Raw genomic sequence first — 17,407 nt, 5'->3', positions numbered from 1 at the left:
TTCTTTGGTAGGTCTTGATAGCAGTTTATCAATTTTACTGCTTTTTTCAAAATACCAATTTTTAACTTTGTTGATTTTCTCTATTGTATTTTCAATTTTTGCTTTTTATTTATTTTATTCTTAATATTTTCCTTAGATTTTATTTGGTTGTCTTTTTTCTAGATTCTTGAAATGGAAATTCAAAGTATTGATAATTCATTATTTTCTTTTTCCTAATATATGCATTTTTTTTGTCTATAAACTTTCTGCTAAGCCCTTCTTCAGCTTCATACCACAAGTTTTGGTTTGTATTTTTTTAATTCATAAGTTACTTATTGCTTTTGTTGTTTAATTTCCAGGGAGTTGGATATTTTCTAGTTACCCTTTTGGGATTGGTTTCTAGCTTATCTCTGTTGTGGTCAGAAAACTTATTCTGAAGTATTCAGTTTTTTTTAATCCTGCTGAAGCTTTTTTTATGATCTGGCATTGATTAATTTTCACAAATATTCCGTGTACGCTTGAAAATTATGTAAATTTTGCTCTTGGTTATTTTAATTTTCTCTAAAGTCAATTAATTCAAGTTTGTTAATAGTAATGTTCAGATTTTCCATACCTTTACTTTTTATTTCTATTTGTTCTATCATGTATTGAGAAAAAGTCTCTATGATTTTGAATTTTTTCTTTTAGTTCTGTCAATTTTTACTTTAAATATTTTGAAGCTGTGTGTTTGGATTCATACATATTTGGAATGTGCTGTCTTCCTGTTTGGTTATTTTCTTTATCATTATCAACTGTCTTTTGTCTCTAGAAGTATCTCAAGTTTTAGAATTTGGTATTAGAATGATTACACTAATTTTGGGGATGGGTGTTCACATGGTATATTTTTCCATTCTTTTACTTTCAATTTTCTGTTGGTTTTCTTTATAAAGTGTGTTTCTCATAAACAGTATATCATTTGGTTTTGCATTTTTATTCACCATGGCAGTCTTAATATTTGTAATGTAATACAGTTAACCAATTCATGCAATAACTAATGTAGTTTTCTAATTAACCTGATAGTTTTTAATGGCTACCCTGTGTATAACAGTATGCATCTGTGACTTATTTTTTTAATATAGATAAATACTTTGCCACTTTTCCAGTATTGGTCTTTAACTCCATATACCCAGTACCTGCCTTTGCATTATTGTTGTGCTGCATTTGTCATAGATATTCAGTGGTTTTACTATGATGTCCTTAGAAGTAGTTTTCTTTGCATTTATCCTGCTTGCATTTTCTTGAATCATTCTAGTTGGTGTATAGTTATTACATTGAAACTTTAAATTTGTTTTTTTCTAATAATGGTTAAAGTTCAGCATTATTTTGATATTGTTTTTTAACCATTTACATATCCTCTTTCATAAAGTGCATATTGAATTCTTTTCACATTAACTTTAAAAAGTTAAGTAAATTTTAAAATCTATTCTAGGATTTTCAAAAATTCATTATATTGTTTTTCTTAACATTAGAAAATAATCATTGATAATATGTATTTTTTACCTAAAAAATTAATTGTTTTTTATCAGTTAAAATCATAAGTAATGCATGTAATTGTTGATTGATTTTTCTGTAGATGTTGTGTAATTAATATAATTGTTTTTTATATTAGAATATAAAAAACTCCTTTGTGAGGCAGAAGTTTACTTTTTCTCAGTTTAATTTATTGCAAAGTACCTGTGTACGGCAGTCTGAATAAATCTTTTTTGATGTTAATAATGGATTCTTTGCAATTACACATATGTTGTTAATTCCAGGTTTTTACCAGGTCATTCTGTTTTCAAGTGTTACATCTTAAATACTAGTACAATAAACACATTGATGAATTTTGAAGTAGAGAATAATTAATAAGAGTTTCTATTTTTGTCATCTATAATCAAACATTTCAGAAAAATTGGTAATATCAAACATATAGTTAATGTTAAAACTATATTGAATATAAGTAGATATTCCTTTAATGCTTCAGTGTCCTAGGATTGTCTTAATGAATATTATTTATCCTTGTTTGCATAAGTGCTGACTGATCAGTAGAGCATTCTCGTTAATAGTCTTTTGGGTGGCCTTGCTGTTGCTGTATTTTGGACTGTATCTAAAAGCCTGTAATAAAAACTATTTAGAAGTACTAGAAAATTATATTTTTTAATGTCATGTAACAAAATACAGAATATTCTGGCCAACTAATTATGTCATTTTAAAAAAACAGGACCACGTTATGTGGTACAAATAGGTGACAAAATTATCGACTACAATGAAGAATTTCGCCTTTTTTTGTCAACAAGAAACCCAAATCCCTTTATTCCACCGGATGCAGCTTCCATTGTTACTGAGGTTAACTTTACTACAACAAGAAGTGGATTACGAGGACAGGTATATGTGGACAATCATTTGCCTTAGAAATCTTTAGTATCTTTGTATACTAATGAAATATTTTGAGTGGGAAGCTATTTTGTTAAATTGATTAGCATTTAAACTCATGATTTTGAAAATACACTTGCAAATCAGTAACACATTTGGGTTTATTTCATTTTCCATTAGTGTTAGAATTGTATATTTGTTGCTAATGTCAAATTGCTGCTTCTTCCAGTATAACTTTAATTTTACAGCCTACTCCTGTAATATTTGTTAGAATTTGAGAAATGGAGGATCATACATGTTAAGATTAGCAACTTTATTTTTTTTAACTATGAAAACTGAAGTTTAAATGTTAAAATTGCAGTTATTGACTTATTCAACTAGGTGAGGGTCTTTGATTCCAAATCCAACAATTTTTTTTTTGGACTAGAACATTTGCATGTTTGAATTCACTTTATCCGTGTATGGCTTATTACAGTTTATAGTTATTACATGAATTGCAAAATGATTTTCATGTACAGATTTTTACTTATACACTCCCTTACACATTTTTCCTCTTTAAAGATATCCTGTTGACTTTTTTAGTATCATCCTGTTTTTTACCATCTAACAATAGTATATTTTTTCTCTTTTGATTTATATGATAGCATGTATATTTGCCATGGTTTTTACTTTATTGTAATTTTTAAAACTCTCCTATTAAAATATTTTTCTTACCGTACTAGATGACTCACTGCATATTTTTATGAACAATGTCTTTTGATTGGCTTGATGATACTTCTCATAAATAAAACAATGTCAAATTACTCAGAGCTTGGCAGAATTGACAGAATTGCTTCTTCTATATAAAAGATCTCCACAGTAATTGCTGAAAAGGGCTATTTAGGTATTACTTTAACAAGAACTAAATGAACATGCTTATACAATAGATTTTGAATTAATATATTTTATGACATGCAAATGTCATTTCCTATTTTAAAGTTTCAAACTGAAGAATTTGACATAGCAGTTTTCAACAGCTTTATTAAGATTCAGTTCATATATCATACAATTCACCTCTTGAAAGTTTACAATTCAATGCTTTTTTAGTAGAATTTCTGAGTCTTATGGTAACTCTATATTTACCATTTTGAGGAATAGACAAAGTTTTCCAAAGTAGCTGCACAATTTTACTTTCCTACCAATAATATATGAGGGTTCCCTTTTCTCCACATTCTGGACAACATTTATTATAATTTGTCTTTTTAATTATAGCCATCTTAGTGGATGTGATGTGGTATCTCATTGTGATTTTAATATAGTATTTTAAGTAAGGTAACTATTTCTTTTTGTGACTACTTACCATTAAAAATGTTTGCTTCCGTAGTTTTTATATATTTAATCTAATTTAAGAACTGAATATTACATGTTGATATGTTAAGTAATGCAATTTCTTATAGCTGCCCTATAATATTTAACATTTTATCAATTAGTTATTCATTTTGCCTCTTTTGTCAGAAATAATTGTGAAGGTGTCTCATATGTTTAACTAGAAAGAATGAAATGAAGTACATAGTAGTATCATTATACTTGTAATATTTGATCCAACATAAGGCCTGTTTGTGGGAAGTTTTCATTTTGGTTTGTTTTGTTTGAACTTTATTGCTAGAATAACCTTGGCTTTTTTTTTAAGCTTTTGGCATTAACTATTCAGCATGAGAAACCTGATTTAGAGGACCAGAAAACAAAACTATTACAACAGGAAGAAGATAAGAAAATACAGTTAGCTAAGCTTGAAGAATCTCTTTTAGAGGTAAAATTGAGCTATTCAGTATATTTTTCATATTACATTATTTTGATTATAATCAAATATTGTTTTTTTAAAAATTATAGTACCTTTAGCATGTTTTTGGTTGTATCAAAGACACATCAATATGTATCTTAAAGTCAAAATTCAAATAGAAAAAGGTAGATGTCTAGGAATATAAGACTTCTAGGTGTAATGTTTAAGACAAGCAATTTTTAACTAATATCGTCTTTATACTGTATTATTTCATTAATATTTGATTTTATGCTCAGAAAAACATTCAAAGGTAGCATGAAATTATGATTTGATCTGTAACTTTAAATAGTTTTTATTTTTATTAGGTTGATAAAATTAATACATATACAATGTTTTGATGATATAGTATCATATAATGATTTACAATATCTTTTAATATAGAAGGCTGTAAAATAATGAAATTCTTTTAAGAGAACATAAGTTCCCCAAAACATCATCAAATTAATGATAACTAACATGGGCTTCTTTTAAATGATTATTTTAATATATATAATAATGTTCATATTATTTTATTAATTTTTCTGCAGACACTTGCCACATCTCAAGGCAATATTTTGGAAAATAAGGATTTGATTGAATCTTTGAATCAGACAAAAGCAAGCAGTGCACTTATTCAGGAGTCACTTAAAGAATCTTACAAACTCCAAATTTCTCTTGATCAAGTAAATATTTCCTTCTTTGTGATCTTATATTGTTTTCTGAAACTTTCATGTTAATATGATAAAAATTATAGTACCAGGACTTCAGGGGAATGATGATTGCAATAAAAGAAAGCTATTCAAAAACACCAGGTCCTTGGGTCTAATTCTTATTATAGAGAGGGTGATAGATGTTGAGGGTATCAAGGGTAAGGAGTGCTGGTCATTGAGCCCTGCTGAGTACTACTGATTTCTGGCATGTTATCCAAAGTTCTAGAGCTATAAATTTTTACTGAAATTGAAAATGAGCGTGTTTAAAATGACTGTTAGAGAACATATTTGCCATTCCTGGAACTTTTCTTAAGTTAAGGCAAGTTAAGTATATCAATAAAAGAGTTAAAAGCTATTCTTTCCATCAAAAACATTTTTCTTCCCTACTCATCCTGGACCCCATGAATGTGTTGATCTGAACTCTTTTCTTAAAAATGGGTAAAATCCTTCTTGCTTTATTCTTTCGACATTTCCTAGAGCAAAATTTCAACCTTATATCAGTACAATGTATCTTTTTTTTTTTCCTCCTACATTTGGTGACAGAGATTTGCTGAAGAAAATCAAACAATGAAGCAGATTAATGTTATTGTGAATTCCCAGTCTCCAACCTGACCTGGACCCTTACTGACATCCTTTAATATTTCCCATTTCCCTCAATGACTTTTCCAAATGTTATTTTAGGTGTTTTTCAGCTGTTGCTCAAATTCTACACTTACATAGTATTACTTTCTTCACTTGAGAAAGAGCTCTGTTGAAATCAGAATAAGAAAAAACTTATAGCCTGTTTCCAATCCAGTCATCCCACCTTCTCTACCATAGCTAAAATTGGCAGATGTCATAGCTGTCACTGTATACCAAAAGGATTTTGAACTTTCTGTGCCTTCTCTTTCTGAACAGGCATCGCTGAGTCACACACATAATTTTACCAGTATCATATTTATAATCCTGGTGCTTTGATCAGAATGACATGGAGACCCTTCTCAGAGTTCAGTTCATAACCTCAAGGCCATTTAATCCTATGATCCTTTCATCTTTATCATCATTTACCTTCAGTCAGAATGAAAGCCCCTGTGATTATTGGTTTGTTCTATGCTTATGTTGAACAGTGCTAGGTGCTGTATTATCTTAATGTGGACACTCGTTACAGTCTTCTACTCTACCTCTACTTCCATCAGTGTTCTTGTTGGTACCAGTCCCACACACTAGATTCATTGTTCTAACTTTTCTCCACTACAGGGGTAGCCTGTAGTGCCATGCTGTCTTACATGACCTACGTGACCTCTGATCACAGCTGTTTACCATTCCATTTAATCCTAATACAGGTGCTTACCTCTTTCCCCTAATACAAGTGTTCTTGTCTTCATTAAAACCAACCCATGTACTACTTCTAGCTCTGTAATCAGAGGGGAGGGGAAGTATTCAGAATACATTACCTGCAGTTACATAAAAATACAAAAAAAAATGTAATATCTTAGGATTAAAAGAAGTATAAAAACTTAAGAATAGAAAAGCTGGATTATGCAGTTTCTTTATAAAATTCTGTGATTCATCTTTATTTGTTGTATGTATGTTGAAAGTAAGGCTGTGGCTAGATATGTGCATAGCAGTCTGTAGGTGGCAGTAAAGCATTAGAACTAAGGTGTCACCCTTCCCCCCCCCCCCACCCCCCTTGTTCCACAGGAGCGGGATGCCTATCTCCCTCTGGCTGAGAGTGCCAGCAAGATGTACTTCATTATCTCTGACTTGTCAAAAATTAATAACATGTACCGTTTTAGTTTGGCTGCATTTCTCCGACTTTTCCAGCGAGCTCTGCAAAACAAACAGGTATGCTGTTGGTTACCCCATAGCTGAGACTGAATGAGAGAGATTGCTTTACTAGGTGCTTAATTTATAATAATTTCCTGAGAAAGGTTGCTTGGAATTATGTTTCAAAAGACCATATGTAACACTTTTAAACTATATTTAAAAGAAACTAGCTCCTTAGTTGCATTTTATGTTTTTAACAAACTGTCCCAATGTGGCAGTCCTCTTAATGGAAATGATTTATGTTCTGAGTATAAATTAATAAATGATTATCTTCTCAGATGATCATTAAAAAAAAACCTGGATGATTCAGGAAGGTATAAAGATAAATTATCCACATAATCCCATTACCTGGGGAAAACAACATTTAAAATTTCATTGTATACCCTTGTTGTTTGAGGCTATAATACATACCCGATATTGTTCTAGAAAATGGGAATACAGGAATATACACTGTTTTATCAAGCTTGTATTCTAATGGAGGGAACAATATATTAAAGAATACACATAATTTTTACCAAAAGGTATAATACTGTGCTTTAAAAATATATTGTACACAATTTTCATGTCAGTAAATACAAACCTACACAATATTTTTGAGAGCTTGTGAGGCTATACCCTACTTTATTTAGCTACCTCCTATAGGGTGTTATGGTTATCTCTGCTGAATATCTTATTACCCCCAAATTTAGCAGATTAAAACAATGTTTCTCTTATGCTCATTGATTCTTTCTTATGCTCATGGATTCTATGGAAAATTTTGTCAGGGCACTGCAGGGATGGCTTACCTCTGCTTCACAAGGTCTGGGGTCTTGGTTGGGAGGAATTGAGAGTGCAAGTGGTTTTGGGGAGGCTTCACTTTCATGTCTGGTACTTGGGGTGGGTGGACTTGGTGACTAGGACTGCTGACTGTAGCACCTCTCCATGAAGCTTGACTTCCTCACAGCACAGAGTAGTTGGATTCCTCATATTGCAAATTGAGATACCAAACATGTATTTCAGTGAACAAGGCAGAAGCTGAATTGCCTTTTATAACCTAGCCTTGGGTCATTTCTGCTGTATTCTATGGGTTGAAGCAGTCAGAGCCTACACAGATTCAAGAAGGGGAAAGAGACTTTAACTCTTGATGGATGGAGGGTCAAAGAATTTGGGGATTATGTTTAAAATAGCTATAGACACTTACAGGGTTTTTTCCCCAGTGTTTTGTTTCTCCAATTATTTTCCAGGTTAAATTCCTAGACTTGGATAGCTGGGGCAAAAATGCACATTTGTAAGCCTTTAGACAAATATTGTCTAATTATCCTTTGGAAATATATGCTGTTGGTATATTAAACTAATACAACAACAGGGGACTTTTAAATCTACACCTTGAGCAAAAATGAGTATTATATATTCATTTTAAATAATTTTTAATAACTTTAATTATTAAAATAACTTTTAATAATTATCCTATTAGGTAATTGAAAAATATTTCATTATATTTGAAAGTCTTTGGTCACTTGTAAGATAACTATCACTTGTAAAGTAAATATCAGATTATTTGTGTTTTTTCTCTGGTGAATTATTATTTTTACTTTCTATGGTATCAGTATTTTAAAATTTTACTTATAAGAGTTTCTTATATATTAAGGACACTAAACCTTTATCATATGTTGTAAATATTTTGGGTTTATTAATTTGCTTTTTAATTTATTAAAAAAATATTTTTATGAAACCAAATTCATCAAGTTGTTTATAGTTTTTGTGTTCAGTATAATACTAATGTAAGTGTTTTTTAGAATTATATTTTGGGTGAGAATAATTTGTTCTTTTAGATAGTTAGGAGCAAAATTTCATATCCAAGTAGGTTTACTTAAGTCTATCTTTCTGAGGAAAGATTATTATTCATTCAGTTAATATTTATCGCAGACTTACCATGTGGCAGGCATTTTTCTAGGTGCATGGGTGATATAGCGGAGAATAAAACAGGAAAAAATCTTTGTCTTCATTGGCATGGACTACTTAATATTTTCATGAATGAGTTATTTCAGAAAATCTTTATTTGATTACAAATAATAATTAAAGTTTACTGATGTCTTTTCCACTAAAGTAAATCATTTGAAGTTGTTGTTACATTAGATTTGAAATAAAATGGCACCTAATGAAAAGCTTGTGCTTTGGGGGTAGGCTTTGTTAGTAAAATCTGTCATCTCAGTCCTGGGAGACAAGATAAGCATTTCTCCCATGTATATATGTAATGTCCTTTGGACAAAGATAAGGTTTCAAGATGCAGGAAAGGGCTGAAGAATACATAATTGTGTTCTTTGTCCTTTGGTTTTAAAAAAAATTGAATTTTAATATGTTAAATATAATCAAACCATTTATAATATTGTGCTGGTAGAATTTTTACAAAAAACAGTAAAGTGTAAAGTCTGTGAGAGTTGGTTCATGATATATTGATCATATTTCTAATTTGCTGTGTCAGCAGGTAAATCTAGAGAGTCATTTATACTTAACTTCTTTTGCATTAATAATTTTGTATAAATTACTTAGAAAGTACACAGTAATAAGTTCATTTAAAATTCATTCTTATCTTTTAGTAAAAAAAATTTATGTTAAAATTCAATGGCCCTATAAAATATAAGAACTGAGAAATAAGTTAGAAGGTCTAACTCAACTTAGTAAAAATACTGGTCATTTTGTACTGTTTAGAAAAGCTTATAGCTCAGTATTTCCTCAGTGACAATAGTTCTGTGATAATATGACCATTGAATAAACATTGACCTTTGTATGTGTGTGTATGTGTATATGCACATGTGTGTTTAGGTGGGCATTTGAGTTCATTTGAAAAATATAATCTGAAATACATAGAGTAAAAAACTTGTTTTCAATTGTTTTGAAAATCTACTGGATCTTGTAGGTACTATATTCTGTCTCACATTAGAGTGTCTTTTAGTGGATCCAAGCTTCAATTTCACATGTGATCTTTGTTAATAAATAGTAAAATTAAGAGAAGTCTGTGGTATGAACTGTGAATAATGAGCTCTCTTGGTTAGAACATGCTACTAACAAGGCCAGAAACCTACATTTCATGTATCTGAATATCAAGTCACAATGTTTTCTGCTAATTTCACTCATTTTATGCTCATCCTGTCATCCTGGGTGTACTTCCCTGAACTGTTAAAATTATTTTGCTAGGTTTTTTTTTCCTTGCCAATTATCATCACAAGGAAGCAAGCAAATTTGGTCTAAATGTTATACCTGAATTGAATTCTGCAAGGCATGTATTCTCAAGTTGCACCCAGAATGAAGTGAGACTTACACTTATATCACACTAAGGGAAAAGGCCAGCCTTTAAAACATCCCCTCCACTATTCCTACGCCAAGCCATTTTTCATTAATCAAATTAAATAGCCATTAATGATATTTTTCAAATCATAGCAATCATGTACAATGGAGGTACAAAAGCAGATAAAAAACTACAACAATGAATTTTTACACCACGTATTTAAAATTCAAGCTGGAGGGCATGGTTTAATATCATTTAGGTTCCTATACTGAGGATGAGAAAATTCTTTATAGTATGGTTTTGGTCATACTGTTTTGGGGCCGGATTGGTAATTATAATACAAGTAATTAAATGGCTTTAACCCAGATTGATGTAGTATTTTTAATGCCAGTAGGAATCAAAGTGGTATGGTCAAATTCAATTCATACGATATTACTGGTAATTGATTATAATTTTCATTTATTGAAAGCTTTAACTCTATACATTAAAAAATACATCAATTTTTTATTATATTAATGTAGAAGTTTAATGCATTTATTCGTCTAGTCCCTTGAGTCTGATTGACGAAGATAATTGTTCAGAATCAGTTTTGAGTCTGGAGGAACAATTTATAAGCATGATTAAACTGTGGGGTACCTTTTAAATGCTCATGAATTTCCTAATGGTTTTTCAATTTTCAAATTGTAATCTACAGGATTCTGAAAATACAGAACAGAGGATTCAGTCTCTTATCAACTCATTAAAACATATGGTATATGAATATATATGCCGTTGTCTATTTAAGGTAGGAAACATTGTGTTTTTCACTTATAAAATATTACCTGAACCTTGATTTAATACAGTATTAGGTTAAATTATATTAAATTATACATTACTTGTTACCTACTAGAAAGGTATTAAAATTGACATTTCTGATATTTTCCCAGAATAATATTCATTACTAACCAGAATGTCTTACAGCACTTGGGATGTTGTAAGGAGAAAAGTGACAAGTAAAGAAGGGAGAGCAAACCCTGGGTTAGCTGACTTAGCCCTGAGCATGTCAGTAGCCACTGAAAGAGGGAACGAGGATGGATTATGTAGGTCATTTTCTAGCCAATGTTTCTCAATCTCAGTACCAGTGACATTTTGTGCCACATAGTTATTTGTTGTGGGGGGCTGTTTTGTGCATTTTAGGATATTTAGTGTCACCTCTGGCCTCTGCCTTCTGGTGCCATTAGCCCTCCCTTTCCCCACTGTGACAATCAAAATCATCTCTTGACACTGCTGGATGTCCCCTGGGCTGGGGAACAAAATAATTGTCTATTCTTCGCATTACAAAGTAAACTAACACCTGATCCTGAGTTGTGAAAGAAATTTGTCATAAGTCTTCAAATTATAGGGGACCCAGAGGAATATACAGTGAAACATATTTTAGAAATTTCTTAATATTATAGAAAACACAGAGGGTTTTCACTTAGGACTTTTTTTTTAATGTCAGTCCTTGGGTATAGCTTGAGATATGTTAAAAAAGCACTTTGTAAGGCAGTTAACTAAGTGAGAGGAATAGAGTTATTATGGTCCAATTATATAGGCTTCTTAGAAAATATTGAAAAAGACATACTTAATATTGTTACTATAGAATGAGATAGTAATTTTTTATGATTAGAGTGATTTTGTTGAAGATCTGTACTTCAGACAGAGAATAAACCCTTCAACGTACCTTTCAGCACTTTGACAAGGGGTGTTATTGGAAATTCAAAGAATTATAGTCGAGCATTTCTGCAGAATTCCTTCTTTACTGAAAACTATGGATATATATTTTTCTTTTATAGGTCTTATAGTTTACTATAATTCTGAAAATCAGCTGTTTGGCTTTCAATTTTAACTTGTGTAAAATGAGGAATTGTAAGCAAATAATTGTCACTAGTTATGATCCTAGAGATAAGGATGATGTATCAGTAGTTTTATTCGTTATAGATTCATGATATCTTTAAACATTTTTATAATGCATTATCTCATATAAAACTTTGTAAAATTTGATTACCCAAAATTTTAAAATATTTTCAGAAAGTGTTTCAAATTTAATGAGCTATATAGAAAAAAACTTCAAACATTCATTTCATCCTCTCCTCTAACTCTTAGTCCTTCATTAGAGTAAACCAGTTCAAGGTTTGATATGTTCCTTATAGTCTATTTCTTCTCTCTTCATATTCATATGTACGAATATAGAGATATAGTTTTAAAAATTTTCCTTACATTATATTTTCTTCTGTAACAACTCTTTTGTGGCAGTAGGTCCTGAAGATCTTTACATAAGTATAAATATGTTAACCTTATTATTTTGAGTGGTTGTGTGGCATTCCATAATATAATTATACGCTAGTACTCTACTGGTGGATATTAGATTATTTCTATATTGTTTGTTGTTATGAATGACTGCAGTTCAGTGAACATCCTGTTCAGTTCCTTCACCTTTATGTACATGTACGAGTAAGTAAGCAGTGGCTTTCTTTTCTAGGAGTTTGATGCTTTCAAGTCTTGGATTCAAGTCTTTTTTTTTCCTCTTTTTTTATTGAAGTATAATTGATTTACAATATTATATTAGTTTCAGGTGCACAGCATAGTGATTTGATATTTTTATACATTACATGATAAGTCTAGTAACCATCTGTCCCCATACAAAGTTATTACAATATTATTGACTATATTCCCTATGCTGTACATTACACCCCCATAACCTATTTTATAACTGGAAATTTGTACCTCTTAATCTTCCTCATCAATTTCACTCATCTCCCAACTCTCTCCCCTCAGGCAACCACCAGTTTGTTCTCTGTATCTATGAATCTGTTTCTGTTTTGTTATGTTTGTTTTGTTTTTTAGATTCTACACAACAGTAAAATCATATGGGGTATTTGTCTTTCTCTGTCTAACTTATTTCACTTAGCATAATACTCTCTAGGTCCATCCATGTTGTCGCAAATGGCAAGATTTTATTATTTTTTTATGGGCAAGTAATATTGCATTGTGTGTATATATATATATATAAATATAAATATATATATATACACACACAGCCCACATCTTCTTTATCCATTCTTCTTTGGATGGACACTTAGGATGCTTCCATATCTTGGCTATTGTAAATAATGCTGCAGTGAACATAGGGGAGCATATATCTTTTCAAATTAGTGTTTTTGTTCATTTCTTTTGAAAAATACCCCAAAAGTACAATTGCTAGATCATATGGCAGTTCTATTTTTAAGTTTTTTGAAGAACCTCCATACTGTTTTCCATAGTGGCTGTACTAATTTACAGTCCCACCAACAGTGCACAAGGGTTCCCTTTTCTCCACATCCTTGTTAACCCTTGTTATTTGTTGTCTTTTGGATTATAACCATTCTGGACAGATGTGAGGTGACATCTCTTTGCAGTTTTAATTTACATTTCCTTGATGATTAGAGACGTTTAGCATCCTTGCATGTGTCTGTTGGTCATTTGTATGTCTTCTTTGGAAAAACGTCTATTCATGTGATTTGTCCATTTTTAAATAATTTACAGTTGCTATGTCTGTTCGTTGGATTGATCCCTTTATCATTATGTAATGTCTTTTTATGTCTCTTGTTACAGTCTTTATTTTAAAGTCTGTTAAATTCTGTTTTAAAGAAAGCTCAGCTTTCTTTTCGTTTTCATTTTCATGGAGTTGATTTTTCCATCCCCTCACTTTAATCTGTGTTTGTCTTTAGTTCTTTTTTATTTTATTTTTTTTGTCTTTAGTTCTTAAGTGAGTCGCTTGTAGGCAGCATATATATGACTCTTGTTTTTTTATTCATTCAGCCACTCTGTATCTTTTGATTGGAACATTTAGTCTATTTACAGTTAAAGTAATTATTGATAGGTGTGTACTTATTGCCATTTTATTAATTGTTTTCTGGTTATTTTTTTTTTTAATTTATTTTTTTTTTTATTTTTGGCTGTGTTGGGTCTTCGTTTCTGTGCGAGGGCTTTCTCTAGTTGTGGCAAGCGGGGGCCACTCTTCATCACAGTGCGCGGGCCTCTCACTGTCGCGGGCTCTCTCGTTGTGGAGCACAGGCTCCAGACGCGCAGGCTCAGTAGTTGTGGCTCACGGGCCTAGTTGCTCCGCGGCATGTGGGATCTTCCTAGACCAGGGCTCGAACCCGTGTCTCCTGCATTGGCAGGCAGATTCTCAACCACTGCGCCACCAGGGAAGCCCCTCTGGTTATTTTTATAGTTCATTTTTGTTTCTGTCATCTTATTTTGCACTCTTCTCTTGTGATTTGATGACTGTATTTAATTTTATGTTTGGATTCCTTTTTTTTGTATGTATCTCTTATAGATTTTTAGTTTGTGGTTACCATGAGATTCATATATAATAACCTATTTGTGTGTGTGTGTGTGTGTGTGTGTGTGTGTGTGTGTGTGTGTTAGTTTAAGATTTAAGTTGATGCTCTCTTAAGTTTGAATGCATGCTACCAATCCTGTGTTTTTACTCACCTTCCCCCAATGTTTACTATTTTTGACATCATATTTTATATCTTTTTGTTTTGTGTACCCTGCAAAGTTTCTGCTGAAAAGTCAGCTCATTGTCTTATGAAAGTTCCCTTGTGTATAACTAATTGCTTCTCTCTTGCTGCTTTTAAGATTCTTTCTTTATCTTTAATTTTTGCCACTTTTTAATAATGTGTCTTTGTTTAGACCTCTTTGGTTTCATCTTGTTTGGGACTCTCTGTGATTTCTGGACTTGGATGTCTTTTTCCTTTTCAGGTTAGGGACATTATCAGCTATTATTTCATCAAATAAGTTATTTGCCCCTTTCTCTCTCTCTTCTCCTTGTGGGACCCCTATAAAGTGAATGTTAGTATGCTTGATGTTGTCCTTGAGGTTTTTTAAACTGTTCTAAAATTTTTAAATTCCTTTTTCTTTTCTTTCTCTTCTGCTTGGGTGATTTCCACTACTCTGTCTTCCAGTTTACTGATTCGTTTCTTTTTATTATCTAATCTGTTTTGATTCCTTTCTACTATATTTTTTATGTCAGTTATTGTATTCTTCAGCTCTGTTTAGTTCATCTTTATATTTTTTCACTCTTTGTTAACCTTTTCTCTGTGTTCATCCATTCTTCTCTTGAGTTTGTTGAGCATCTTCATGATCATTAACTTGAACACTCTATTGGGTAGGTTGCTTATCTCCACTTTACTTAGTTCTTCTTCTGGGGCTTTGTCTTTTTACTTTGTTTCAAATATACTCCTCTGTCTCCTCATTTTGCTGAATTCTCTGTTTTTATTTCTATGAACTCTGTAAGTCAAGTATGTTTTCCAATCTTGGAGAATGGTTTATGTGGGAGATGTCTTATAGAGCTTAGCAGCATACCCCCTTCTGCTTACCAGAGCTATATGCTCTAAGGTTGCCCCCTATGTGGGCTGCATGGGCCCTTCTATTATGGCAGGGCCAACTACTGTGGTCATACTAGTCAGTGGGACTGGTCCCTGTTCTAGGTGGCTGCCAGGCCCTACCTCATGTATTGACTGCCAGGCCCTGGTGTGTGGGGCCGGGTCCCAGCATGGCTGGTCACATGGCCTGAGGATCCTGGAGCTGATGCTGGCCTCCTGATGGGCAGGACCAGGTTCTGGGGTGGCTGGCTGCAGGTCCTGGGGAGGCTGGAGCTCATGCCATCCCACTGGTGGGAGGGGCTGGGGCTGCAGGGCTTGGGGGCTGGGGAGGCTGGGGTTGGTATTGGCCTGCTGGTGTGCAGAGCTGGTTCTTGGATTGGCTGGCTGTGGGTCTGGGGTTTCTGGCTCTGGTGCTGGCCCATTGATGGGTGGGTAAGCCCCTGACATTACTAGGCTGGAGGGAAGACTCCAAAATGGTGTTGCTAGACCAGTGTCCTGGTGGTTGAACCTTATCATTCAACCCTACCCTAACTCTTGGTTGTCTCTTAAACCTTTGTGATTGTTCAAGCAGCCTATTATATTCTTATTAGCTCCCTGTAGCTTGAGGGTGTCTCATGACCTGTCAGTGTCCTGTAGAGGAAGATATCAGTCAGCAATAGATTCAGGATGCTTTGATGCCATATGCTCAGGGAGCAGCTTTTAAAGTATGAAAACATATACAGTCCTATGGGACTGCAAATATAAGCCCATTTGAGCCAGGTGATCTGGTGGTGTCTCCTGACTGGCAGTTGCATAAACGGAGGCTCCTGATAAGTGTATAAGCTCTTTTCTAGGAGATACTGGCAAGCTATAGTAAGGCAGAAGGAGAGGGCAAAGATGGCATTCACTGACCTATGATCCCTGAGAGGAGTTCCATAGGCCCCTAGGTGTGTGCCAAACCTGAAGCCTGCCTCTCAGGCCAAAGCTCCAGTACAAGCAAATAGGCTTCTTTCACAGAAAATGGGGGTGTGTCATTATGTCGTCTGTGCAGAACCTTGGAGATAGTAGCCTGCCAAGAACTGTCTCTCCAATTGTTAAGTCCCATGGGACCCAGGAATGCAAGCTCCCTTGACCTCCAGAGCCATATGATCAAGGGATGGCCCCTTGGCTGTAGCTACAAAAATCAGGGCTCCAAAAGTATATAAAGCTCACTTCTGAGAGATACTGGTGCCCTGGAGCATGGCAGAGAGAGAGTGAGAACAGGTTGCCTGCTGGCTATAGGGAGGCAGAGGGGGAACATAAAGATGGCGCCCACCAGAAAAAGAAAAAAAGAAAGGTGGCACCCACTGGCTAGAGCAAGGCTGAGGGAGAGTGCAAATATGGCGCCTGATGCCTAGAGTGAGGCAGAGCATGTGCGGAAAGATGGCACTCACCCAAAAAGGAAAAAACAACGATGGCCCCTGTTGGCTAGCAGATGGAGGTTGCAAAGATGGTGCCCACTAGCCTATGTACCCAGAGAGTGTTCCAGCAAGTTCTTAGACATGTGTGTTAGAATAGATGCCTGCCTCTCAGGCCAATGCTTTAATCTACCCAAGTGAAGCTCTTTCACTTAAAGTCTGAGCTCCATCGGCTGCTTCTGAGCTGGGCCCTGAGGCAGGTGAGTCCCAGCATAGGAGCCCTTTTTGAGCTGTTTCTCAGAAGAGTACAGTCTTGTGGATATCGTTGTTATGAGCCCAGTTGATTTGCAAAGCTAGATATTTTGGGAGCTTGTTACTCAGGTGCAGGTCTTTAAAGTTGGTGTGCCTAGTATGGGGTCAAACCCTTCATTCCTCAAGAAGAGGTCTGGGTTTTGAGTTTCCTCCTAACTTTGGGTCACTGTTCCAGGGGTGGGTTTTATGGCAAGACTGTATCCCAGCCTGTCCCACCCACTTTGATGTGGTTTTCTTCTCTTTTGCCCAGTGTGTGGTAATTGCTCAGCCAGCCTGTAGGTATTTTTCAGAGGAAATTGTTCCTTATTTAGCTGTAGACTTGGTGTGTCTACAGGAGGAAGTGAGTTCAGGATCTTCCTGTGTCACTGTCTTGAACCAGA

At 33.7% G+C, this 17,407-nt stretch overlaps 1 protein-coding gene across 2 annotated transcripts in view; it reads left to right on the top strand.

Moving 5' to 3' along the window:
- The window catches only part of DYNC2H1 (dynein cytoplasmic 2 heavy chain 1), a 357,806-nt gene that overhangs the window by 158,454 nt on the left and 181,945 nt on the right, over positions 1–17,407 (top strand). For both annotated transcript variants that reach the window (XM_059930504.1, XM_059930505.1), the window contains exons 66-70: positions 2,219–2,382; positions 4,040–4,159; positions 4,717–4,851; positions 6,559–6,702; positions 10,644–10,733. In XM_059930504.1, coding sequence (XP_059786487.1) covers positions 2,219–2,382; positions 4,040–4,159; positions 4,717–4,851; positions 6,559–6,702; positions 10,644–10,733 — 653 coding nt within the window. The remainder of the gene's footprint in view (positions 1–2,218; positions 2,383–4,039; positions 4,160–4,716; positions 4,852–6,558; positions 6,703–10,643; positions 10,734–17,407) is intronic.

This window comes from Balaenoptera ricei, chromosome 8 (assembly GCF_028023285.1).
Source record: "Balaenoptera ricei isolate mBalRic1 chromosome 8, mBalRic1.hap2, whole genome shotgun sequence".
In the NCBI taxonomy this organism is placed as follows: domain Eukaryota; kingdom Metazoa; phylum Chordata; class Mammalia; order Artiodactyla; family Balaenopteridae; genus Balaenoptera; species Balaenoptera ricei.
Note: the sequence above shows the minus strand (reverse complement) of the source record. Positions and strands in the feature narration are given on the sequence as shown.